This window comes from Oncorhynchus masou, chromosome 24 (genome assembly GCF_036934945.1).
Source record: "Oncorhynchus masou masou isolate Uvic2021 chromosome 24, UVic_Omas_1.1, whole genome shotgun sequence".
In the NCBI taxonomy this organism is placed as follows: Eukaryota; Metazoa; Chordata; class Actinopteri; order Salmoniformes; family Salmonidae; genus Oncorhynchus; species Oncorhynchus masou.
Genome location: NC_088235.1, coordinates 56,457,770 through 56,484,459, shown reverse-complemented (window position 1 = coordinate 56,484,459; position 26,690 = coordinate 56,457,770). Strand labels below are relative to the sequence as shown.

At 46.4% G+C, this 26,690-nt stretch overlaps 1 protein-coding gene across 5 annotated transcripts in view; it reads left to right on the top strand.

The window, feature by feature from the left end:
* LOC135512355 (latent-transforming growth factor beta-binding protein 1-like) overlaps positions 1 to 26,690 on the top strand; it is a 129,560-nt gene that overhangs the window by 50,540 nt on the left and 52,330 nt on the right. For all 5 annotated transcript variants that reach the window (XM_064934308.1, XM_064934307.1, XM_064934309.1 and 2 more), the window contains exons 5-10: positions 1,359 to 1,526; positions 10,178 to 10,381; positions 10,559 to 10,854; positions 11,942 to 12,041; positions 16,748 to 16,831; positions 25,148 to 25,270. In XM_064934308.1, the coding sequence (XP_064790380.1) occupies positions 1,359 to 1,526; positions 10,178 to 10,381; positions 10,559 to 10,854; positions 11,942 to 12,041; positions 16,748 to 16,831; positions 25,148 to 25,270 (975 nt within the window). The remainder of the gene's footprint in view (positions 1 to 1,358; positions 1,527 to 10,177; positions 10,382 to 10,558; positions 10,855 to 11,941; positions 12,042 to 16,747; positions 16,832 to 25,147; positions 25,271 to 26,690) is intronic.

The window sequence follows — 26,690 nt, the reverse complement described above, 5'->3', positions numbered from 1 at the left end:
GGGAGCTGAGGAACTTTCTATAAAGACTTGTGTCACTGAATGCAGAAAAGTAGAAGGGGAAAGGTTGGAGGAGGCTAGTCTGGGAAGGGATGCGGTAAACCTCGTACAGATGTTTGTGATCAATACTCTTCTCTCTGTCTCGCTAGTCTCCTTCTCTCTCTCTCTCTCTCTCTCTCTCTCCCTCCCCTTCTCTTTCTCTGTCTGTCTGATATGAGGGCTGGGTTTGGTGGTGAGGGAGGAAGGGGAGAGGATAGGCGAATGGGCGGATGGGTAGGCTGATAGTTTCTATCTCGGTGCAGTGGGTAGCCTGTGACTTCATCCTAAAGTGCAGAGAGGGAGAGAGAGAGGAGGTGATCTTCGGAAGAGACACAGCAAAAGCATTTTGGGAGAACTTTCTTTCAGACAGAGGTGCCAAAGACCTAGAACATTTGCTAGGTGGGAGACAGGAAAGAAAGGGAGGGAGAAAGTGAGAGAGAGAAATAAGAAGAGGGAGGGGGAAGGCCGAGAAAGGGAGGGAGAAAGTGAGAGAGAGAAATAAGAAGAGGGAGGGGGGGGAAGGCCGAGAAAGGGAGGGAGAAAGTGAGAGAGAGAAATAAGAAGAGCGAGGGGGGGAAGGCAGAGAAAAGGAGGGAGAAAGTGAGAGAGAGAAATAAGAAGAGGGAGGGGGAAGGCCGAGAAAGGGAGGGAGAAAGTGAGAGAGAGAAATAAGAAGAGGGAGGGGGAAGGCAGAGAAAGGGAGGGAGAAAGTGAGAGAGAGAAATAAGAAGAGGGAGGGGGGGAAGGCAGAGAAAGGGAGGGAGAAAGTGAGAGAGAGAAATAAGAAGAGGGAGGGGGGGAAGGCAGAGAAAGGGAGGGAGAAAGTGAGAGAGAGGAATAAGAAGAGGGAGGGGGGGAAGGCAGAGACACCAGGGCCGACTACACCGCCATGCCCACTCGTTGTGCGTCTTGGAATAAAGCATGGCATTGTGATCTGCCAATACCCACCTCTCAGGGAACTTGACTTTTGATGAAGAATTGGAGTGCATCCCAGAGTTTTGTTTGCTGAGCTCTCTCTCCCTCTGTTTTTTCTCTTTCCCTCCTCATGTTTCAGAGACGCCACCGGATTTAGAAGCAGTGGGAGAGAAAGAGAGAGGGAATGAAAGAAAGATAAAAGGGGAAAGGAGAGACACAACGGGGGTATATGTGAATAGAGAGGACAACAGTCCTTTCAGTTATTGTTTTGACCGAACTCTTTGTTCGTGATCGTCTGTGACAGGCCACTCAAGGTGTTACTGACTAACCAATGGATACAAGACTGACTAGACTCTCCCTCCCTTCCCTCTTCTTTCTGATGGTGTGTTGTGCGTCCCGGCTGGCAGTGGGGAACCACACGGGACGGATCAAGGTGGTCTTCACACCCACCATCTGCAAAGTGACCTGCACAGGGGGGCGGTGCCAGAACAACTGTGAGCTGGGCAACACCACCACCATCGTCAGTGAGAACGGCCATGCCGCAGACACCCTCACTGCCCCCAACTTCAGAGTAGGTGAGTGATCTCTGGTCCAGTTTATCATCACCCTTCCCCCAATCTGCTTCCGTCTTGTGTTCATCCAATGTGGTCGCTGTCTTGTGTCTGGTGATTGATGCGGTAGGAAGCATCTGGCTTCAGGGTGGTTTATTATGTTGTGTGTGTTGGGGTGTGTGCGCATGATCTGCGTTCTGTATGAGGTGTGGAACTATTTTGATGATTGATGTTTACATTATGTGCCGACTGTATTTTCCTGCATAAACGTGTAGTATCTGATTTACATGTTATATACCAGGGATTATCAACTGGATTCAGCCGCAGGACGACTGTTTCTCGAGCGGATGGTCAGGGAGCCAGAATATAATTTGTATACTGCAAATTGACCGCAAGAAGCCCAAACAGATATCAAATTTGACTAAAACATAATCATTTCAAACCTTGCTTACATTTTCATACGATCTCAAAATGTAAATCACTTGGAGATGATTTCCTGGTGTTTTTACAGTATTTGAAGTCCATCAATGATGATCAGAAAACTTGGGGGGCCAAATAAAATCATTTGCGGACCAAATTAGGCCCGCGGGCTGCCAGTTGGGGAACCCTGCTATATGCAAAATAGAATAGTGACTGTTCCAATACAGGATCACAAAAGGTGGGTGTTCCTTAATGTGTTGCACAGACCCTGAAAAAGTCTAGTATGTTAATCTGTCTCAATCCTTATACGGAGCTCACCACTGTCTGTTGCCCCTTGCTCTTGACACAGACATGTGGGAAAACCCAAAGAAAACCAATTCCTGTCTGACTCAGCAGCAAACACAGATAGGAGAGCGCTTCTGTGACTTTAATCATGTTTACATACTGCTTTACTCATCTGATATTTACAAACTTTATTCTATTCTACTGTATTTTAGTCAATGCCACTCCGACATTGATTGTCCGTAATATTTATATATTTCTTAATTCCATTCTTTTACTTTTAGATTTGTGTGTATTGTTGGCCATTGTTAGATAGCATTTCGCTACTCCCACAATAACATCTGTTAAATGTGTGTACGTGACCAATACCATTTGATTTGATTTTGTTACTCAGTTTGTGGTTCAAGACACTTTCTTTAATCATCACTAAATGCCTATATCATGTTGTGAAGTGCATGCAAATTTAGCAGCTTAACTTGCCTTTTCCTGCTCTTTGTGCAGATCTGCAGTCTCGAGCGTTGCTCTGTCCGTGTGACTGTCTCTTTAAATGAGAGCACCTGGCGCAGTATCAGCCTAATGTACCCGTCGAGGCATGCAGTCTGTCCCAGGCCGGCTCTTCCCTACATGCTCAGAGCCAAGAGAGCTATTAAGTAGCACAGACGAGAGCCTAAAAAAAGGAGAGCAGCGTTTTATTTACAGTGTGCGGGCCCATCTCCAGCAGCAGAGATGGAATAAATCCCATGTTTGTTTATCATACCTGAGTGATGAGAAAGAAGGAGGAGGAGGGAGAGTGTTGCTTCATAATAAGAAAGGGGGGGGGGATGTGTCCCTGCTTGCTACAGGGTGTTGGCTAATTAACACACTTACCAAGCCCATAACAAGCGTAAGTTGTTTTGTGATTTGTGACTCATTTATCCAGGGCGAGTTGCAACTGTACGTTTTACCCACTTAACACGGTACTAAATGCCTGTTGGAGGCTCTGCAAAGGAAAAATGTATTTTACAGTCCTGTGGAAAGAGGGTTAGATCATAGTGGTGTGTTGAACTGTGCTGTTCTTACGACATTTTGTGCAATTAAAACACAATACATCCTTTGAGAATGTGATAGGAATAATTTGATGATGTAGGTTGGATTGGGGAAAACAAAAGGCGTTGAGATGAGGGGGGAAAAAACCTGCCGGTGATTTTAAGCATCTGTCTGATTTACAAGCAGCAGCAGTCTCATTTTCTCCACATTCCTTTTTGGGTTGCTGCCCTGCCTAGTCAGCGCTCAGGGCTGGAGGCCTGGGGGTTTTGGGCCACCTTATTACCCTCTGTCGCCGATGGAGACAGCCCCTCAACTCTCCTGCAGTCCAACTCCGCTAGACTTGTATGTGGAAAGAGAGAAGGATCCAGCTGCACAGTTTACTACTGCACAGTCTACTGGCTGGCAGATTGTATAACGGTCTTGTTCAGTTTCCATATCAGCTCCTTACTGATAACGGAATAACATTTCTCCCTCGCATCCTCGCATCCTCTCTCTCTCTCTCTCTCTCTCTCCTTTGTCTCTCTCCACTGTCACAGTATTCTATGGGGGATAAGGGACCCTTTGAGAGTGGTGTTTCTCCATACCTCAGTGGTCTTTTTGGCGTATTGTGTCCCCAGTTGTGCGCATTGCCTGCCCAAGTATTGTGAGCCTCCTGGATCGGTCCAGGCTTCATATTTAAAAATGGTCATGGCTGCCAGTTCATTTTGTGTGTTAGCTGCGTTCTAGACGATTTCATCAAAATAATTCCTCTGTTTCCTATTATACGGCCATAGCGGGAATTAATACAAATGTATCAGCACGGCGTCTCATTCTTCTCCTCTTCCTATTAACCATGTCACTGTAGAGTAATTCACTTTCCACACGCTTGGCGATTGGCCTCTGGGCTTACTCTTGCAATTATCACTTTCCTCTCGCTCAACCAATGAGGGTAAACCTTGGGATGTATTTATATGTCAACTTCCCCATGTTCTCTCGTATTTGCTGTTTTTCAGCAACAGTTGTCGACAACCATCCCCCCCCCCCCCGGCTATACCACCCTGAAAGAGATACTTCGGGATATTGGCAGAGTCAGAGGAACTGATGGATACCATTTGTATGTATTTGTGTCCAGTAGGAAGGAAGTTGGAGGTAGTTTTGCGAGCCAATTCTAACTAGCGTTAGTTAGCAATTGTACTAGCGCAAGTTAGCCACTTCCTTCAAACTGCATTCCTCAGAGACAAGGCCATATCCCAAACTATTTAATACAATTCTATTTTGCAATCTGTCTCTGTTGTTCATCCAGTTAAACCTGTACTCGATTGAACTCAAGATGGAGGTGAGATGGAGGGAAGCATTTTATAAATACCCTTGGATTCAGCTATTTCAGTCACACCCGTTGCTGACAGGTGTATAAAATCGAGTACACAGCTATACAATCTCCATAGACAAACATTGGCAGTAGAATGGCCGCAACTGAAGAGCTCAGTGACTTTCAACGTGGCACCATCACAGGATGCCACCTTTCCAACAAGTCAGTTCCTCAAATTTCTGCATTGCTAGAGCCGCCCCGGTCAACTGTAAGTGCCGTTATTGTGAAGTGGAAACGTTTAGGAGCAACAATAGCCGAGCCGCGAAGTGGTAGGCCACACAAGCTCACAGAACGGGACCGTCGACTGCTGAAGCGCGTAGCAAGGTAAAAATTGAAGCAACATCAACACAAGAACTGTTTGTCGGGAGCTTCATGAAATGGCCAAGCAGCCGCACACAATCCTAAGATCACCATGCAGAATGCCAAACATTGGCTGAAGTGTTGTAAAGCTTGCCGCCATTGGACTCTGGAGCAGTGGAAACACGTTCTCTGGAGTGATGAATCACGCTTCACTATCTGGCAGTCCAGGAGAACGCTATCTGCCCCAATGCAATGCCAACTGTAAAGTTTGGTGGGGAAGGCCCTTTCCTGTTTCAGCATGACAATGCCCCCGTGCACAAAGCAAGGTCCATACAGAAATGGTTTTGTCGAGATCGGTGTGGAAGAACCTGACTGGCCTGCACAGAGCCCTGACCTCAACTCCTTCGAACACCTTTGGGATGAATTGGAATGCTAACTGCGAGCCAGGCCTAATCGCCCAACATCAGTGTTCGACCTCACTAATGCTCTTGTGGCTGAATGGAAGCAAGTCCCCGCAGCAATGTTCCAACATCGAGTGGAAAGCCTTCCCAGAAGAGTGGAGGCTGTTATAGCGGCAAAGAGGGGACCAACTTCATATTAACGCCCATGATTGTGGAATGAGATGCTTGACGAGCAGGTGTCCGCATACTTTTGGCCATGTAGTGTATGTCCCATATCAGGGAAGAGGTAAAGAAAGAAGCCGATGGATTTCCCCGGCTCTCAGGACAATTTCCATAAATGTTCTAATTCCTCCGGTAACCTGTTCAGTTTTTACAGAGGTGAGAAGGACCGGAATGGAGGGGTTCCCATTCCATTTTTTGGACGTCCATGTTGACTTTGGGTGGAGGTAGTTGTCTGGAGGCCTATGTGTCTGGAGTCCTGCATGAGGCTTGATTAATGAGCATTACACACTAATAGTGCGTTTAGGCTTTCACCGGACCAAAGGAGTGTAATCAGGTGTTTGGTCGGTGCCTAATTGAAAGCATGTGAGGCTCCCGGGGAAAGAAACAAGTCTGCAGCTCTCTCTCTGTCTGCCTTGTAAAGGAGAGTGCCAGGTATTTAACTGAAACACTTTCACTGAGTTTTATAGGCTCCCTTCGCTCCCACGTACGCAAGTTATGGCTGGGTGATCATCTGGTGAAGAATAAAAACCTGTAGCTATGGAGGAAGGGGAGAGTCCAGCGGTTGCCAGTGGCGGAGCGTGCTGGAGAGTTTATGAGCTGTGCAGCTCCAGCCTTATATGGAGCTGGAGATGGCTGGAGTCAACTGCTCCTCTGGTATCTGTCATTTCCTCCCTGTCAGATTTCATTAGTTTATAATCACCGCACTGTCATTTCCTCCCTCCAAGTTTTGTTTTCTTCTTTGTAGATTGCATTTTTTTAGTCATCCCTACCTGGGAGGCAGGGAAGCGCTGCCCTGTTTTTACAGTCTCAGTGGATGGGCTGCCTGCGGTGGAGTGGGAAGTGATGGGGGCTTCTCTGGTTGCCAGATCCTGTGCCCGCAGTAAACACCAGGCACTAGCCTCTCTCGTGAGTCTAGGGTTGCCTTGTCTGGGCCAACCTGCCTCACTGCTCTAACCACTAAGTGGGATTTTTCTGTGAAATGCCAGACACCACGTCTTAAAATCTCATTAGGCACCCAGGGGCCCTACACTGTGTTGCTGCTGACCCAGCCTCCTCTAATCACACATCCCTGGCCCGCGGAAGGAGCATAGCAGCCTGCATTAATGAACAACTTCCAGGGCTCCAGGGCTCCAGGGCTCCGGTCATCCCTCTCTTTCTCTCTCTCACTTTCCACTCTCAACCATTTAGTGGATGAGGAGGAAATTAGTCAGTGTGGTTGTGTGTGTGTTCGTCAGGGGCACAACTTTGGCTTTAGAAGTGGGGGGGGACATAATTATTATTATTATTTTTTTAATTATCCAGTCGGATAAACATGCCAAACAGCCTACCGACCTCTCGGAGGCGTCTGCGTGGTCCTAAAGCACACCATTGCCTCGTTTGGATCACATTCCAGTGATAAAACTGGGGGGGGACGGACAAAAATGCAATACCAGAATGTGTGGGGGACATGTCCCCCTAGTCTCCAGTGAAAGTTGCGCCCCTGCTGTTGGGGTATTTGTGTTAACTGTATCTGTTTACATCTGTGCGTGTCCACAGTCCACCAGGTGAAATAGTCTCCTTAAACTCTTTTACTCTGTGGTGGTCAAGAGGAAACATCTGGAGCGCATAAGACTGTGGCTGATTTTGGAACTGAGGTACTGAGGTCACTCTCTCTGACTCAGCTGATTAAGGCCATTTAGGCCCTTCATATTTTAAAAACCTTTGCAGTGATCATAAAACCAAACCATGTGCACTGTATCACTGCTGTTATGACATGTTGACATTGCTATTAATTGTACAACAACAAAAAATGTAAAAAGAATATTGAATATTTTGTGACTACTACGATGTGTGGATTAATTTCCCTTGAATGCTCTTACATTGATTTCCCTTAAGTGGCTGTCTATCAGAGGTCAATCAGATCAGGTCTGATAAAGTTAAATGGCTGTTTGAAAGAGTGGCACTTCCCTTCCCACCCTGTGATGTTTTGGCACACACAGCTCCAGTAGCTTGTTTTCCGCCCACAACAAGATGAGTGTGTAACCATTATGGTGTGGTTAGTGGTTCTAGGGGATGGGTTGAGAAAACACGTTCTATCAGATGAAGTTGGGTGGTTTTGGGGGCCATTCACCCCAGTCTATGTAGTTATGATCTCATTAGGCTCTGGGAACCACAGCTGTGGCTTCTGGTGGAGGCTCTATGACATCATACTGAGGGCTGTGGAGGAGGAGGGCAAACCGGATGTCAGTCAACAAGAGACAGTTACTCATCACATGAGGCATTGTGATTGACATTTTTAATGCGCGAATGAACCTCATTCAAAGAGACTGGAGGTGTCGGGTCACGTGGTCAGGAAAAATGGCCGACCCTACGTACTCATCCAATTCGGTTTGATTTGGGTCCCACCAAACCCATGATTATCATGTGTAGATCCTGCTCTGTTCAAATGACCAGTCAGTACAAATGTGGCAAACGGCTTGTCAACCAGTTTGATTAGCCATATATTCTCTCTCAAAGCACATTTTACATCGATGCTGTCTCTTCCAGACACCCCATATGTAAACAATAACCCGTTGTCCCTGAGATGCCTTTGCATATCAAACAGGATGTCACCTGATGCTCCTAATGCCACCAGCTGCATGGTAATGACATGGGTCAGACCTGGGAGGGGACTGGTGCTGGGGAAGGGCAGAGTCAGAGAGGACTTCAAACAGAACTCTAGAGCAGGTCCCTGTATGGGCCAGATAGGATCAGAGGCAGCCGGAATGTGAGGTTTGGGAGCGGTGTTGTAGTCACCATAATGAGAGGGTTGGGGAGAGGCAGATTTATTACAGCTGTCATTGTGTCACCGCTGCAAATCGTAACAAACCTTGCCTGTCCCTTTTCTAGGAAAAACACACTAAATGAAAGAAAAAAAAGTGGATACAATATGTGTGCAGTATGGTAGTGACCCGGAGCCACTGAACACAAAGACTATAGGTCACAGGGCAAAGAGCTACGAGGAAGAGCTACTAGGAATGTTGTTGCTATAGTTGGAACATGTATAACTTTCGCTATAATAAACTTGAATGCCTCTTTCAAGGTATTTGGAACACTAATGCGAGGCTAATGTCTACGGTTGCCTCTGAAGGTCTGAAAAGTGTGTGATTTACATCAGAACACGTAACACCACCAGGAATTTCTGCTGTGTGTCTTTGTTTGACATGCTTTACTACAACGTGCAATAGAGTGCCAGAAGAGCCGTGATTACTAGTTCTCTACTCTCGCTCAATTGAGCAATCGACTCGCGGTTTGCTGAGGAGATTCCTGCACTGGTCGAAAGACCCAGGAAGCCTAGACGGCAGAGACTGGTGTTCCCCGGAGGCAGCAGGTATTCCCATTTGAGAGAGAGAGAGCAAGAGAGAGATACCGCCTCTCTGTCTGCTGGTTGGACTGACAGCTTGATTCATGCTGGCGACCCACACGCCATTGACAAATATTTCAAATACACTGGGGGGGGGGGGGGTTCAGTTCCCTCAGACCTTTTCAGAGGACGGCTCGGCAAACAAACCCTCCACAGAAGGTCCTTCAGCCTCGCAATTATTGAAACTTACTGCCTGAATGGGAGCCATTAATGTTCTCCTTTAGATTCTATATTTCACATTTGTTTTTGTTTCTTTAAACCTGGCGTGTGGTGCGTGGTGAGCTGAGGGGTGTGGTGGCATGTGTGGCGAGTGCGGAGACTAGCTGGAGATATGAAGAAATTCCTTTGTGGATGAATACGCCTTGGGTGACTGACAACTCTGAGACAGAGAGAGAACGTGAAAAGTGAGACTGTAGGTGTGAATGATGGGTTGAGAGAGATAGTAAAAAAAAAATTTTTAAAAAGGAGGAGAATGGAACACATACTCAATTTTGAGTATGAACATCAAGGCATTTTTTCATTGCCCCCTCTGGAGAGTAATACTTTCCTGGTCACACCTCTGTCATTTGGTTTGGGTCTTAGCCTCAAGCAGCCTTATCTGGGCCTGAAGTCTCCCTCAGAACCAGGCTGAGCTCTTCATGACTGTCAGAGTCCAGATGGAAAACACACCCTAGGGCTGAATACATGAATACATCACAGGCTCCTCAATTAATCCAGGTTTGCTGAGGAATTATGCAGTCTCCAGGCATAATGGATCATTTGCCATCCACCTCCTTGCTTCTTTGTGATGAATATTGATGGTGGGGGATGTTTGGACACTGAGCTGAATGTGTAATGGCGTAGAACCCCGGAAGACGAGGACGGAGATGTGAACGATGGCTGAACAACACAGGCTTTGTTCTCCTGGGTCTGGATGGATCCATCATGCTTTTTAATGTTGCAGCTTGTGATTCCGGCTTCATATCTTTGTGTGCCAAAGCACAAACCTCCGAGAGGAGGTCTTTGGCATATGGACGCTGGAGTGGGAGAGAGAGAGAGAGAGCACTCAGAGAAGAAAACAATATTGGAAGACGATAACTCTTGGAGAAATGTCAAACAAAGTTCATAAACAGTGGTTGTTTTGTCTACTTGCTCTTTATTTAAAGGTTGATCAGCCTCCAAGTTAAAAAAAAATGTTTCCAACAATAAACTGCTGTGAAATGCTCAGAGTGTGTGTGTGTGTGTGTATTATAATTGGGTTCGCTGTCACCTGTGGACACAGCTGGCTAAACTTCACGTTCTTTGTGTTCTTTAGTGGTATGCCATCTTCCCTGCATGAATGGTGGAAAGTGCAGTGCCAGGGACAAGTGTCAGTGCCCGCCTACCTTCACAGGGAAGTTCTGTCAGATGCCTGTTCAGAACGGGAATGGGCAGCAGCGCCAGAATGGACAGCAGCAGACGTCCCAGATTCACTCCACTCATACTCTGCCGCTCACCTTCAGCAATGGACAGAACCCTGGTAAGATAGAGAGACTGAGTCCAAAAACGTGGAGTTATGGATGATATTTTGAAAATGTTAGTTTTTCATCCACAGGCATAGAGGTACAAAAACGAAGGAGTATCCAGTAAGTGTACATCCAGTAAGTGCAGTCGGGGAACATTAAGTAGCGTTTCCTCTTTCCCTTGTCTCCCCTAGTGAAATATGCCCCCAGCATCGTGAACATCCACGTGAAGCATCCTCCAGAGGCCTCGGTGCAGATCCACCAGGTCTCCCAGCTGGATGCCAATGGGCAGAAGGTGAAAGGCAATGGGCAGAATGGCCACTCCCAGACCCAGTCCCACTACACCTACCACCACTCAGAGAGCAGCCAGAAGATCCAGCAGCAGGGACACAACATCATCTACCCCAACCTGCAGAGCTACGTACCCCAGTATCAGCCTGTCTCCAACAGCCAGCTGGGACGCTGTTTCCAAGAGACCACTGGCACACAGGTCAGAGAGGGACTAGGGGGGAGGGGAGGGATGGAGAGAGAGGAGGGATGGAGGTGAAGAGTGGGGTAGAGAGAGGAAAACTGGAAGTGTTGAGAGTGCAGATTGAGAGTATTGGAAGACAAGTTAGAGAAGGACAAGGGGAAAGGTGGGGGTTGGAGAAAGAGAGTGGAAATAAGAGGGGGAGAGTTTGTTAGGATTTGTGGTTAATGAGTACTGCTTCAATGCCAGCCATTTATCATTCTTTACGTTGGAAAAACTACAATCAAAGTAGCTGTTTGTGCATCAAACTAATCTACGCTAATCTAAATTGATGTGTGTTTAAAGGGGGAAAAAACAACCACGCCTCAATTTAAATCAATGCAGGTGTAAGAGCCTTCCTGTCATTTCTCAGCCTGCTTTATACCCAGAGAATAAAGATCTTATCAACACCAAGCAACTTTTCCCATCTTAGAAATAGTCCCTTAACCCAGGTCAGTGCTTAAATACATCCAAAGTTATGAGCAGCATTGGCAACTCGCCCATCTTATCCACCCCAGATCACCATTCAATTTGGTTTGCATTTTGCAGTCAAATGGACGTTGTGGTGATAAGGCTCCATCAGCAGGCGAGGCGCCGGCGAGTGTTCCCTTATCAGTGTGTGTCCATCTGAGGGAGGCTTGGCGACAGGATGTGTTCTATAATAGAGCTGTTCTGTCTGAGAGTTGGAGTTGGAGTGACAGACGGGCATTGTGTGATGCTGATGGTTCACAAGCCCATGTCGTGAGGCGTTGTTGTGCAGCTTTTTCTTATTACTTCAGCCAGCCAAATAGGGGAATGTGAGGGAGCTTTTTCTTATTACTTCAGCCAGCCAAATAGGGGAATGTGAGGGAGCTTTTTCTTATTACTTCAGCCAGCCAAATAGGGGAATGTGAGGGAGCTTTTTCTTATTACTTCAGCCAGCCAAATAGGGGAATGTGAGGGAGCTTTTTCCCAGCTGAAAATACTGAACTCGCTCACTCAGTCTTTCCCTCTGCTGTTCCTTCCCTCTCCCTTTCTCTATTTCTCTCTTTCTTTCTCTCTTTCTCTCTCTTTCTCTTCTAAATGCCAGTGTGGCAAGGCCCTCCCTGGTCTCAGCAAGCAGGAGGAATGCTGTCAGAGCATTGGAACATCCTGGGGGTTCCACAAATGCCAGAAGTGCCCAAAACCATGTAAGTACCGATGTATTACAAGTAACACTCTTTGGCCGGTGTAGATTATAATGCTTGGCCTTTATCAGAAGGCGAATGGGGAGTGAGAGAGACTGTCGTGGGTTAGACAGGCAGCGAGAGAGACAGATGAACTGTACACCCAATTAAGGACGTCTCAGCCCAATGAAATTTGCCTCAGCCTATGTGAGTGCTGTGTGGCTATTTGCTGCCGAGACACAGTAGTTGAAGATAGATCCGGTATTGCACCTTACTGGCACTGTGGAAGCAGTTTACTGGCATGTGCAGTTTCTCACTTCATAACTGCTTCCAAGAAAATGTGTTTTTTTTTGTGTCGAGACAATCAACACATTGGAACCCGGCTTCTGCCCCAAAAAAGGAGGGGTAATGGTTTTTCACAGAGAATGACAGAGAAGGGGGCAGAAGGAAATGATGGGCGGGTGGGGGGGGTGGAGAAATGGTAGAATTCAGTGAAGACACGCAAGTGTGAATGTGCTGACTCACATAGCAAACAGATCCAGACCAGACACAGACCCACAGTTATGTTCCAACAACCGGACCCCTGGTGTCCAGACTCACCTCATGGTAATCCTCAAATGACTTTCTTGTGACCTTTTACACTCGTGGGAATTGGCCTATATGGGTAGGGCGAAATGTTCATGACTATTGCAGAAGAAGTATGAAAAGCATATGCAGGCATGGTAGCAATTGAACCGGAACAGTTTGGAGATTATGGGGAAATGATTAGGCCAAAGTTGAGGACACAGCATTTCACCTGGAACACAAAACTGAATCCAAATATCACACTGTCGATTTAACGCGCATTTTACATTTACTCTACTTTTCGTCGCATTTGTTGATAACGAAATCTGAAAATACTCGGGATACATTCAGTAACATGATACGAATATGCCTGGAAAATGTGGGGTAGGTGCGACATAAGACCAAAGAAGTTACACAGGTTTGAGTGAGAGGACTAACTGGTGTCTCCAAGTGGCCACACACACCTCTCCAAAGTGTGCACAGTTCCTAAACTATTTCAAAGCACTTTTCTGACTTAAAGAAGAGTCTTCAACGATAAGGTGCTTTTGGGCTCTTCTAGCTGTGCTGTTGAGGAACTAGAGGAAGCACACTTGTAGTTGTTTTGTTGGGAACACAACCCTGCGTCCCTGCCATCACACAGTTACTGCTGTTTAAGCAATCCAAAAATGGCCCAAAAAACATGACCAGCTATAAGCAATAAAATACCATCTTCCAGTGTTAGGCTTTCACAGGGCAATTCAGAGAAACAGATTGACATTTTGGTGCGGACAGAAAGGAGTCACGAGTGCATTCAGGTGTGTGTTCTGCGGCTGATTTTCTTCACAACTGACAAACGTAGGCTCATTCTGTTCCGAAATGGCATTGGGTTTGCCGCCATGTCATCTTGTAACTGTACATCTAACACAGTGATAACATTTTTCTGACACTGTATACTGTATGACACGAGTTTTAGGATATGGAAATGTGAAGTGCACATTTTTTACTCACGGGTGTTTGGCTTGCTTGTTTAACTTCACAGCGGTATTTATTCTAATCCTCAGTGTCTCAGCTTTCAAAATACAACGAGGCATCTTCATTCACAGCATGTCCCTCACTCAGACAACAACAATGTTTTATAAAGTTGCCCAATTAGCGGGAGGGATGGGGGGCGTCTTCTTGTCGCGTGCGGTGCTCAAATTCAGAACGGCTGTTAGTCGAAACCCATACAACGCTGTGAAGCGCAGAGCCTGATCTCTGGCGTCATTTATAGCATGTTACTATACAGCCACTGCATTCAGTGCCCAAATCTGCAATTATCAACCCGTAGTCGGGCACAAGTGGAGAGGGCTACAATAGGTGAAAATCGTTCCCTCTAATACCCCCAGACGAGCGTTACAACATTGCCGTGCTTGTATCATCCATATTTGGTGAAATAATGATTTGTACAAGATCCAGACTGAAACCCGGTCACATTATCTTGATCTTTCGCCTTTTTGTGTTTATAGTTCTGGAAGATGTTGAACTATGCTGGGATGCTAAAAAAAATATGCTAGGAATGAGAAATTGGGAGATCTGTTTTCAAATGAACATGACACAGCCTGGCTCTCATCACCTGAGACACATTACACAATGTAGCCTAGTTACGGCAAGTAACATCAGAATGTCCAGCCCAGTCATTTCAGAGCAGCTGCTCTTGAGGCACTGCTAGCCTACCTCCAATGAAAATCCTAGCTTTGACTTGCTAAATAAAGATAAAATACAAAATAATTCACTCCTCTCACGAGTTGCCCAGTCACTTGTATCAGCTGGCAACAGGCAAAATAAAGACGCAGAGTCACATTCATTTGGGAACATAATATGACCCTTGTGTTTATCCAGATAAAAAAAAATGTGGCTGGCTTCTGGCCCTGTGGGTTTATTTTGAGAAGAGATCTGTTTAAAAAGAGAGAAAAAACCTGGATGTCTCCATATCAGTCCTCTGTGTTCCCACGTGGCTGTCCGGTCTTTCTCTTCCTGGGCTATTTTAGCTTGTTGTTACCCAGTGGGGGAAGGTGAGGCCCATGTTTGCATTAGACCATTCCAACCATCTCCCAAGGGTGCTGCTTAAAGAATGATCTTTGTTTCTTTCGCACCAAAGCTATGGGACCGTTGAGAGCTTGGGGGACTGAGGGGATGGTGGGAGGAGACGGGGGAGGGACGCGGTTAGAGATATGTGTTTTCATCAATTAACTGGAGGGCGGTGGATATCCTCGTGTGAATAGCTTGTACTCAAGATGAGCTCATAAAAAAAACAACTAATTTGTAACCCAGAAAAAAGCTATTAGTCTGCCTCAATCAGACAGGCATCAAAGTACTCTGTGCCCTCAGTGCACTTTGGAGATGAAATAACTACGCTTTAATCATTATCAAATAATCTTATGACAGCTTTTTCATTAACTCTCATTTTATGTTAGGGAGACTTTTCCCTGTTGGGCCTGAGAATCAAGTTGGTACTCCTGTCTTACCTGACAGGTAGACTCTTTCAAGGTCAGAAATCACCACACATATTTTGCTACCATTACTTCCCTGGTTTCCACACTGAACAAAACCTAAAGCCCTTCACCAGTTTGTTCCCAAAAGTCTCCTGTTATTGAGAGGTACAAAGGAGGCACAGTGTACTGACTGGTTGTGTTGGGAGTCAGGAATGGCAGGGGCGTGAGGTTAGTGTTTATGTGTGGGCGCCGTGTTCACAGCCACATTATACCCCCGGAGACAGTTTTCGCTGTTAAATAGATTGGCTTACGTGCAAACAAACACAGCCTTGTTCACTGTTGACAAGGCTAGCAAGTTATCAATCTGCTTTTAGGTATTTGGGTGCCACCCTGTCACGGGGCCTCCATCAGTACTTCCGTCTGCCAGAGTAGATCTAGATTCCCCCTTATTACCGTAAGCAGACTTTGAGTTAACTCTCCATCTGCAATCACCCATCAGCATTGAAATGGTTGGATTTATTCTGAGCCAGCGGTACCATGGGCAATGCGGTTTAATGGTTCCTCTTTGAGGACTCTGACTGTGCCCTCGGGCTCTCTTCCTCTGTCATCCCCTGTCAACCCATTGGAACTCAACCAGAGTCTTGATTAACAGATGTCAGCTCCCTTCGTTGAGTTTTTACAATGAAAGCAATTAATGTCAACCTTTGGAAATGAAACAGTAAGGCTACGTGGTGTTTGGTATTTGGAAGCGGAGGTAGGAGGGTGTTTTTGCACAGTGTTCTGTCCTTGAGGCTTGTGTGGCCAGGGATAAGAAAGCTGAATGCATGAGAGGAAGTGTTTGTTCATGGGTTTGATCAGTTGCCGTGCATGTGCACACCATGTGAGAGAAGGGGTGTTTTACCCATATTTTCCCTTTCATTTTGTTTTCATATAATGGATGCTTGTGCTGTCGTTCAACTCAAATCCATGTGGGAGCAGAAATGTTTTTATTTTGCTGTGATTCTCATTTTCCCTAGAGGTCAGCTTGAGATCCCTATTCTTGTCCTTTAACAGCTATCAGACAATGCTAGTAAGCTGAGAGGCCTGCGTCAAGGAGGACAACACCATGCATTTGTGATGTCAGATCAAAGTGGGATTAAAGCAACCTGTCATCAATCAAAACCAAGTGTGATGGTTTTTATTCTTGGCAGGTTTCCTGACGCCACCTCTAGCCTGGAGTCATGATAAACTATGTAACTGTTCGAGGTGACACTTCCAGTGCGATAAACTAAATGGTGTGTGTGTGTGTGTGTGTGTGCGTGTGCGTGTGCGTGTGCGTGTGTGTGTGTGTGTGTGTGTGTGTGTGTGTGTGTGTGCGCGTTGTACGCATGCATGCACGTGTATCAGATGAAACGCTGGTTCTTACTCAAGGTGTTTGTTTGATGGATCGTGTTTGTGTTGAACAGGTTAGAGTAGAGACTGTCAGAGTGGCCTTCCTCCTTCCTAAACAATTCTGGATGAGTCCTCAAATGCGGTCTACTCAGAAGTCAGAAGGAATCCCCAAATTATCAGTAGAAAATGCATAATGCATTTGAAAAAACCTTGACATGTCCTCAAACGTGTTCATGTGCGAGAATGAAGCATATATACTCCACCTACATTTGCTCTGAGTCATATACGCCTCAGAGATGGAATGATGGACGTCAAAACAAAGAACTCTCTCTCTCTCCTCTCCAGCTATTCCTCTGACAGCTGGAGGATCCAGACAGGCGATGGACTGCCCCCAGGGATACAAGCGCATCAACAACTCCCACTGCCAAGGTAAGAGCTGCGGCCCACCTCTAGTTCAACCTCTCTGCGTCGACCCGCTGGCATGGTTTTGCTTGTGTTTTCCCACACAGAGATCGTTTCTTAGCGTGGAGGAGGGCTTTGCCAAGAGAAATGAGCCCCAAAGAATTGATTTGTCACCAGCCACATAAAACCCTGCTAGAGAGCAGGGCTGCAAACCAGAAACGGGAATGAATATGCTTCCTTTTGACAATGATATAATTCTCTTTGTGTTGGTGTCCTGTGCGCTCTTCTCTGCTCTACTCCTTCCTTGGGCGGTGTGGGCCTGTCTACCTGTACACAGCACCCTCTGCTGGTCCCTCACCTTCCGGTCCTCCACAGACGCACTCACTCAGCCAACTCTGAGGCGAGAGAGAATATATTCTTAATTTACAACCCTAGTGTGCCAGCTGCCATTTGTTGTCTCCCAGAGCTGCCTGAAATCCATCAACGATTAACGTTTTTTAAATTATTTTCTTTCTCCTCCTGACCTGCTCCACTCGCTCGTCAGTGATCAATCCTGCTTTAACAGGACCCCAAACACCATAACAGCCATGCAGGAGAGAGAGGAAAAAAGAGGCAGGTGCCATATTTGATAGATTTCCCTAATCTGTATTGAATTTGAATATGATAGCAAGTGATGACTACAATACATCAGGGCTGGCAGGCCTGACCACTTTCAGGGGAGTCACTCTAAATCAAGCCTGCTCCGCGCCAGTGACTTTTGAACCCACTGTGGCCCAAATCAAATCAAAATTTTATTGGTCACATATTTAGCAGATGTTATTGCGGGTGTAGCGAAATGCTTGTCACGAAGGATCCAATTCGGGAAAGTTGTATTTCTGGTTGGAATGCTGGTGAGTTACTGGCACTCTGATGGCTAAATGTTATTTCCGGCTGTATGTACTGATGCAAAAAAAATGTTCTGGGCTAATAATGTAAGAAATAACACACACACGCACACAAAAGAAATACTGAAAAGTTGCTGCTAGAAGCAGAGCTGCCTTGCACGTCGGTGCCATGTTAAAAGATTCAATCAGCACTCCATTCAAGGGGAGAGAGAGGGAGACAGAGATAGAGAGGGAAAGATGGAGAGAGAAAGAGAGAGAGAGGGCTCATATGGGCCACAGGCCTCTGCTTCAGGGACTTAACTGACTGCTCACTTTTTCAAAGTAATTTATAACGCTCTCATCCTCTCACCTGCAAACCCAGACCTCTGCTCCTCTCCATGGTAGCTGGCTGTTTGAACGGTCAGATCTTACAGAGAGTGGTTTTGTACAGCACTTTGAGATATCAAAATACATTTGATTTGATTTGATTCTGAACTCGTGAAGGCTTCTCCTTCAAATCGAGCTTGTGGCATTTGTTCGACAATAGCAACTGCCCAACACTTAGTACACTACATTATTCCACATCATTGAGGAATGATATATTGGAACAGTGGACGGTACATTGAAGACATTGAAGATATCAGGGGACATCATTTGGCATCACTCCCTGCTCTCTTCAAAGGAATCCCATTCGTTGGCAGCACTGGTACTGTCGTGCATGGCACAACTAATAGAGGGCATCTGCCAGGGTTACACTGGTTCGCCATGAAGCAGAGCGCCAGTACGCCGAAGCGTTTGCCAGGCGCAAAGGGCTCTGAAAGGGGAGCTGAGGCCTGCTTGCTGCCTAGTCGGAGAGCTGCCAGGCTGAGGAGAACAGAGCGCCGGCCCAGGGCCCAGGAGCCCAGACTTGGCTATTCCTGTGGAGGTGCTGTGACTCACCCTGTAATCCACCACATCCTGTTCCCGTTATTATTCACCTTTTTTTTTTTACAGGGCCGATTTGGATTTCATTTCCAATTTGTTTTCCTTGGAGCTAGGTACGTGTGTTTACAAATCGCCAGACATGGTGTGACTGTGTCCAATATAAGATGTGGAGGGAAAAAGAGACAAGGTAGAGGATTGCTTGGCTGGTTTAAAGATGTGTGGAGTCGGTTTGGTCCCGGGTCTGATCCAGGTTCTGATTAAATTCCCGAGTGAGCCATTTGAGTTCTGAAGCGGTGAGGTTAGGGGCAAAGTGTGGTGTTAGGCATGGTTAAGTTCTGTATGATTCCACTTGGACAAGCCAATCTCCCTCCCACATACTCTAGTTTAGCACTTCTCAGGCACTGCTGAATGTTGTGGGGGCTAAAGCGCAGGTGCGTCCCAGACAGATTATGTGAGCGGAGATGGAGTGCTGCGAGGAGTGGAGCGAGGAGTGGAGCGTTGCCAATTTGACAAGAGCAGGGAGCGAGATTCCCAAAGGCTGGAGCATCGGCCTTCTCGCCCAGCTCCAATTTCACTCCAGTAGCGTTCACTTCACGAGCTCAGGGCATGCCCGGCGGAGCATGCCTCTGTAGTCTACTTGTGTGCGGCTGTAAACCCCTCGCTTTAGCTACTCTCATGGAGTTCGCTAAATATTTTTAGAAAGAAACTGATAAAACACACAGGTGCTAAATCAATCTGACTTACAAAGAGGACCAAGAGCAAGAGAGGGAGTGTTGTGATGTAGCGTCCACAGCTAAATAATCATTGTGGAATCTGAAAAGACACGTATCCCAAAAGCGTGATGGGGTACTTACTACGTGCACATGTTAAAAGAAAGGAACGAGGTGGGTAGATAACTAAGTGTGTCATTGTAGCACAGTATTTATAAACTCAAAATCAGATCTCTTTCGTTCATTTTTGTTTTATTATCTATACAATAGGCCATCATTGATTTTGGCCCAATAGGCCTGGCATATTCCCACGCCCGAGGAGCTTTCCGTTTTGAATGGGTTATTGTGCCTAAAAAACCTTTAGGCCTACCTATAGAGAGAAAGGCCTACCTATAGAGAGAAAGGCCTACCTATAGAGAGAAAGGCCTACCTATAGGCCTACCTATAGAGAGAAATAGGCCTACCTATAGAGAGAAAGGCCTACCTATAGAGAGAAAGGCCTACCTATAGAGAGAAAGGCCTACCTATAGAGAGAAAGGCCTACCTATAGAGAGAAAAGGCCTACCTATAGGCCTACCTATAGAGAGAAAGGCCTACCTATAGAGAGAAAGGCCTACCTATAGAGAGAAAGGCCTACCTATAGAGAGAAAGGCCTACCTATAGAGAGAAAGGCCTACCTATAGAGAGAAAGGCCTACCTATAGGCCTACCTATAGAGAGAAAGGCCTACCTATAGAGAGAAAGGCCTACCTATAGAGAGAAAGGCCTACCTATAGGCCTACCTATAGAGAGAAAGGCCTACCTATAGAGAGAAAGGCCTACCTATAGGCCTACCTATAGAGAGAAAGGCCTACCTATAGAGAGAAAGGCCTACCTATAGAGAGAAAGGCCTACCTATAGGCCTACCTATAGAGAGAAAGGCCTACCTATAGAGAGAAAGGCCTACCTATAGAGAGAAAGGCCTACCTATAGGCCTACCTATAGAGAGAAAGGCCTACCTATAGAGAGAAAGGCCTACCTATAGAGAGAAAGGCCTACCTATAGGCCTACCTATAGAGAGAAAGGCCTACCTATAGAGAGAAAGGCCTACCTATAGAGAGAAAGGCCTACCTATAGAGAGAAAGGCCTACCTATAGAGAGAAAGGCCTACCTATAGAGAGAAAGGCCTACCTATAGGCCTACCTATAGAGAGAAAGGCCTACCTATAGAGAGAAAGGCCTACCTATAGAGAGAAAGGCCTACCTATAGGCCTACCTATAGAGAGAAAGGCCTACCTATAGGCCTACCTATAGAGAGAAAGGCCTACCTATAGAGAGAAAGGCCTACCTATAGAGAGAAAGGCCTACCTATAGAGAGAAAGGCCTACCTATAGAGAGAAAGGCCTACCTATAGAGAGAAAGGCCTACCTATAGGCCTACCTATAGAGAGAAAGGCCTACCTATAGAGAGAAAGGCCTACCTATAGAGAGAAAGGCCTACCTATAGGCCTACCTATAGAGAGAAAGGCCTACCTATAGAGAGAAAGGCCTACCTATAGAGAGAAAGGCCTACCTATAGGCCTACCTATAGAGAGAAAGGCCTACCTATAGAGAGAAAGGCCTACCTATAGGCCTACCTATAGAGAGAAAGGCCTACCTATAGAGAGAAAGGCCTACCTATAGAGAGAAAGGCCTACCTATAGGCCTACCTATAGAGAGAAAGGCCTACCTATAGAGAGAAAGGCCTACCTATAGAGAGAAAGGCCTACCTATAGGCCTACCTATAGAGAGAAAGGCCTACCTATAGAGAGAAAGGCCTACCTATAGAGAGAAAGGCCTACCTATAGAGAGAAAGGCCTACCTATAGAGAGAAAGGCCTACCTATAGAGAGAAAGGCCTACCTAAAAGGCCTACCTATAGAGAGAAAGGCCTACCTATAGAGAGAAAGGCCTACCTATAGAGAGAAAGGCCTACCTATAGGCCTACCTATAGAGAGAAAGGCCTACCTATAGAGAGAAAGGCCTACCTATAGGCCTACCTATAGAGAGAAAGGCCTACCTATAGAGAGAAAGGCCTACCTATAGAGAGAAAGGCCTACCTATAGGCCTACCTATAGAGAGAAAGGCCTACCTATAGAGAGAAAGGCCTACCTATAGAGAGAAAGGCCTACCTATAGAGAGGGCCTACCTATAGAGAGAAAGGTCTACCTATAGAGAGAAAGGCCTACCTATAGAGAGAAAGGCCTACCTATAGGCCTACCTATAGAGAGAAAGGCCTACCTATAGAGAGAAAGGCCTACCTATAGAGAGGAAAACTAACTTTGCATCTCTGCCCAGCCTGGCAAGAGTGGCCAAAAGGGTGTTTATCATCCCAGTAGCTCTGCAAATTCATTCTAAAAATGAATTCAAATGCACTAATAAGACATTTTTCATTTAATTTGTATTTCATTCTAAGTAAGTCACAGCCGATATGCTCAATTTATAAACTATATTGATTTAATACGACAAAATGTTGTTTAAATGCTGAGCGCTTAATGTCCCAGCCAGTCTACTATGTCGCACTTGCAAATGCTTCACAATGTATTTCTTTGTAGGTAAAAGCCTTGAAATAATAGAAATAATATAACCTAAATAATACATTTTCGATCCTTCTTAGGCTCCCTGTCTGGCTCCTGACCTATTTCGTGTATATTTGCTGTGTAATATGACATGTAGCCTATTTGAAATTATGCTAGCTTCTTACAGTCACCTTTTCATGTTTATTCAAATACTTTTAATTCAAATGGTTTGGTTTCAATACTTCAAAACCCAATGGTAGGATAAGGTAGTCACAAGAATAGATGTGTGTTGGTTAAATTGTGATTTTAATTAATGGAGCGAATTTGGAGTGGCATTGTTTTTCTGTGAGCACGGAGCGGTTGGAAAGGACATGAAGCGCCAGAGCGGTATGCAACTTGCTTCACTCTTCTCACATGCTTTGGTTCCAGCCCAGGCAGCGGATTTGAGTACAAAGTGATTAAGGTGATGAGGGAGCAGTGATTTATTCAACTTTATTTAAACAGGAGAACCCATTGAGACCAGGGTCTCATTTCCAATGGTAGCTGTGCTCCTATGCTTCTCCTCAACCTAGCATGACACATTTCTCCGTGTGTCATCAGAGGCAATTGGCTGCTCTCTGTGGGGCCCCAAGGGGCCAGAAATAGTCAATTCATCTCTCCTCCACTCGGCTCACCGCTGGGCCGTTTTATTGCCTTGTGGGTAATTATTCTGTCAGTGCGGTGATTGACAGCGCAGGTGGGCGCGGCGCAGAGGAGCGGTGCAGGTGTTGAAACTGTGAAACCACCAGTGGAGACATGTGTGAGTACACCGCCGCGTCCCGTAAGATGATAATTGCCATTCATTGAAATTCCCGACAAGAGGGTGTCATAGAAAAGAATGTTAACGCAAACATCTTTCTCCTCTTGAGATCTGCCCGGGAAAAAATAAGGGTATTTTGATCATCTGTCCTGTAGGGCAGGAAGGAACACCCTCATTCACCCACCCCAGGGGAGACGTCCCTGGGAAGTGACGTCTCTGCCCCTGATTAGTGGTTCTTTGACAGTTTGACAGAGCCTCCTGTGTTATGGACCTGGGCGTGATGAAGCCGCTGAAATATTCATGACTTACATGGAAGGATATCAACATGCTGCCGGCTGGTGTTAGAGTGCCACACGGTGATGTGATGCTGCTCTTGTCATGACACCATCCACTTAGTGTCAGGCGTCTAGCACCCTCTCTGTGTACATGATGCTCCTGTACTGCTTCTGCTTTTCACTTTGCAAACAGAAAGTGAAAATGTGTGTCCTGTGGAGCAGAATTAGGGGGAAAACAAAGCTCTCTTTTCGATACATAACTCAGACACATGCTTCGTATTTATCCCTCTCAATAACAAACTGCACTTGTAAACTGGATGCCAGAAGAAATGAGGTATATGTAAACAGCTAAGAGGCAGCTGAGTTGGAAGGGGATACAAAGTCTCATTGTCTCCTGTTAGGAGGAAGAATACGGGGGAGAGAATTCTGTTGACCTTCTTCCAGCCGGACATATTATATCTACCCTGCTGTTGCTTCCTGAACAAGCAGGGTTTCTCAAACCCGGTCCCGGGGCCCAAAGGCTGCGTTTTTTTGTTGTTGCCCTAACCCTACACATCTGATTCAAATTATCAAAGCGTGAGGATTAGTTGATTATTTGAATCAGCTGTGTAGTGCTAGGGCAAAAACTAAAACGTGCACGTCTTGGGGTCCCGAGGACCGAGTTTGAGAAACCCTTCTCTAGTGACTGGCTGACACAGCACAGCTGCAATGAGCCAAAGAACCCCTGAGGACATAAAGCATAAAGCTGTTAGTCCCACAGCCAGCCTCATAACCCAGACCTTGAACTAAGGAAATGAACCTGCTCTTCTGTGAGGTTACTACATAACCAAGATTTATGCCTAAGACCTGAAACTGTCTCTTCAACTCCACATTAATTACCTAAAACTACAGGGCTGCCTTGGACCAGAACAGTTATGTAGTGGCTACATCAGAGTTATGCGGCTACACCAGGGTTATGCGGCTACACCAGTGTTATGCGGCTACACCAGGATTATGCGGCTACACCAGAATTATGCGGCTACACCAGGGTTATGCGGCTACACCAGAGTTATGTGGCTACACCAGGGTTATGCGGCTACACAAGGGGTTATGCGGCTACACAAGGGGTTATGCGGCTACACCAGAGTTATGCGGCTACACAAGGGGTTATGCGGCTACACAAGGGGTTATGCGGCTACACAAGGGGTTATGCGGCTACACAAGGGGGTATGTGGCTACACAAGGGGTGATGTGGCTACACAAGGGGTTATGCGGCTACACAAGGGGTTATGCGGCTACACCAGAGTTATGCGGCTACACAAGGGGTTATGCGGCTACACAAGGGGGTATGTGGCTACACAAGGGGTTATGCGGCTACACAAGGGGTTATGCGGCTACACCAGAGTTATGCGGCTACACAAGGGGTTATGCGGCTACACAAGGGGTTATGCGGCTACACAAGGGGTTATGCGGCTACACAAGGGGTTATGCGGCTACACAAGGGGGTATGTGGCTACACAAGGGGTTATGCGGCTACACAAGGGGTTATGCGGCTACACAAGGGGTTATGCGGCTACACCAGGGTTATGCGGTTACACCAGGGTTATGCGGTTACACCAGGGTTATGCGGCTACACCAGAGTTATGCGGCTACACAAGGGGTTATGCGGCTACACAAGGGGTTATGCGGCAACACCAGGGTTATGTGGCTACACCAGGGTTATGTGGCTACACCAGGATTATGCGGCTACACCAGGGTTAAGCGGCTACACCAGAGTTATGTGGCTACACCAGGGTTATGCGGCTACACCAGGGTTATGCGGCTACACCAGGGTTAATGGGCTACACCAGGGTTATGCGGCAACTCCAGGGTTATGCGGCTACACCAGAGTTATGCGGCTACACCAGGGTTATGCGGCAACACCAGGGTTATGCGGCTACACCAGAGTTATGCGGCTACACCAGGGTTAATGGGCTACACCAGGGTTAATGGGCTACACCAGGGTTATGTGGCTACACCAGGGTTATGATATGAATGTGGTTGTTGTGAGCTATTATACAAACTCATGCACGGAAACAAATAAAATGATGGTAATCGGTGGAGTTGCCAACTCATATGTGTCAGGCATACAGGCTGTGTTTTGCACACAACTCCATTCTATGCACGTTCAGTTCATGTTCCTTTCTGTACTGTGTAATAAACACTAATATGTATATCAACAGTGCATTACTTTGTTCCTCTCCTTGTTGTTCTGTTGCAGATCTTAATGAGTGCCAGCTGCAGGGCGTGTGTCCCAACGGAGACTGTCTGAACACCATAGGTAGCTACAGGTGCAGCTGTAAGGCCGGCTTCATCCCTGACCCTACCCTCTCCACCTGTATCCGTAAGTCCTCTCTCTCTCTCTCTCTCTCTCTCTCTCTCTCTCTCTCTCTCCCTCCCTCCCTCCCTCCCCCTCCCTCCCTCCCTCCCTCCCTCCCTCCCTCCCTCTCACTCTCTCCCTCCCTCCCTCTCTCTCTCTCAGTGCCATTTTTGGGTGTGACATACATTTCCCATACATTTCTTTGAATTTGTATTAATTCAGCCCATACAGTCTGGGTTGCAGTCTAAGAATGTTGTGAATGCTGCAAATAGTACTGCAAAGGCTGCGTTTTGATGAAATGCATACGAATGTGGGAACAGATGAAAATGCATGGATGAAAAGCATGGTGTTTATCAAATTAATCAGATTCCCCCTAGAGCATGGAACACAAGGCACAGCATTTGAAAACACAGCAGATCTAATTTCTCTCTACTGAAAGAGGGAGGGACGGAAGGAGGGAGGGACGGAGGGTGGGAGGGTGGGCGGGAGGGCGCGAGGGAGGGAGGGAGGGATTAAAATCCTATTGACCTGATTCTATGTTCTCTTGGTTTTTGGTCGGAGAGCGATTGAACAGTGATGGCCTTTAATCACTGTTCCAATGTAATCTGTGTTTCCCTGTCGGCCCGTTGTCTCTCCCAGTCCGACCACTGTGTGTGTGTGTGTGTGTGTGTGTGTGTGTGTGTGTGTGTGTGTGTGTGTGTGTGTGTGTGTGTGTGTGTGTGTGTGTGTGTGTGTGTGTGTGTGTGTGTGTGTGTGTGTGTGTGTGTGTGTGTGTGTGTGTGTGTGTGTGCATTGTCATTCTTGTTTTTTCTTCTATTCCTGGTTCCCCTCTATTTATCTCATTGCTAATGAAACCTGAGTGGCCATTCATCAACATCACTGGCTACGGCAAGGAGCCTTGCTACCGTTTTGTTCTTACATGGAAAAAGGAGGCGTTTGAAATTCATCAGTGACATCAGCCATTGTGTCTGCCCCCTCCCCTGCATATGTTGCCTGTCATTGAACCCCCAATGTCAGGTCTAGACTTCTCCCATCGTTGGGTGTGTTGAGTTACTGAGTTTCTCTGGCTCTCTAATGACCTGAAAAGCAGAGTGGAGTTTGGAGAGAAACATATTGGCGTCAATGAAGGACCAGGATATAGCCTAATCCTCCCCTGGACTGCGCCTTTGCGTGTTGATTGGCTTATAGTGTGCATGACAGTAACCAACCAAAACTGGCGTAACCATTGTGAGCGCCACCAATAATGCTCTAGTGCACCACGGAGTGACACTTGACATTTACTTACATGTACATCCTGTGTCCAACTAAACGTATAACAAAAATAAACCAATGCATTCCATGCGTAGCACTTAAAACATCCCTGACTAATTTGTATTTGGTGATTTTGACACGTCATCAAACATTCCACTGGTGCAAGACTGTAATTTTAGACAAATTCTTGACC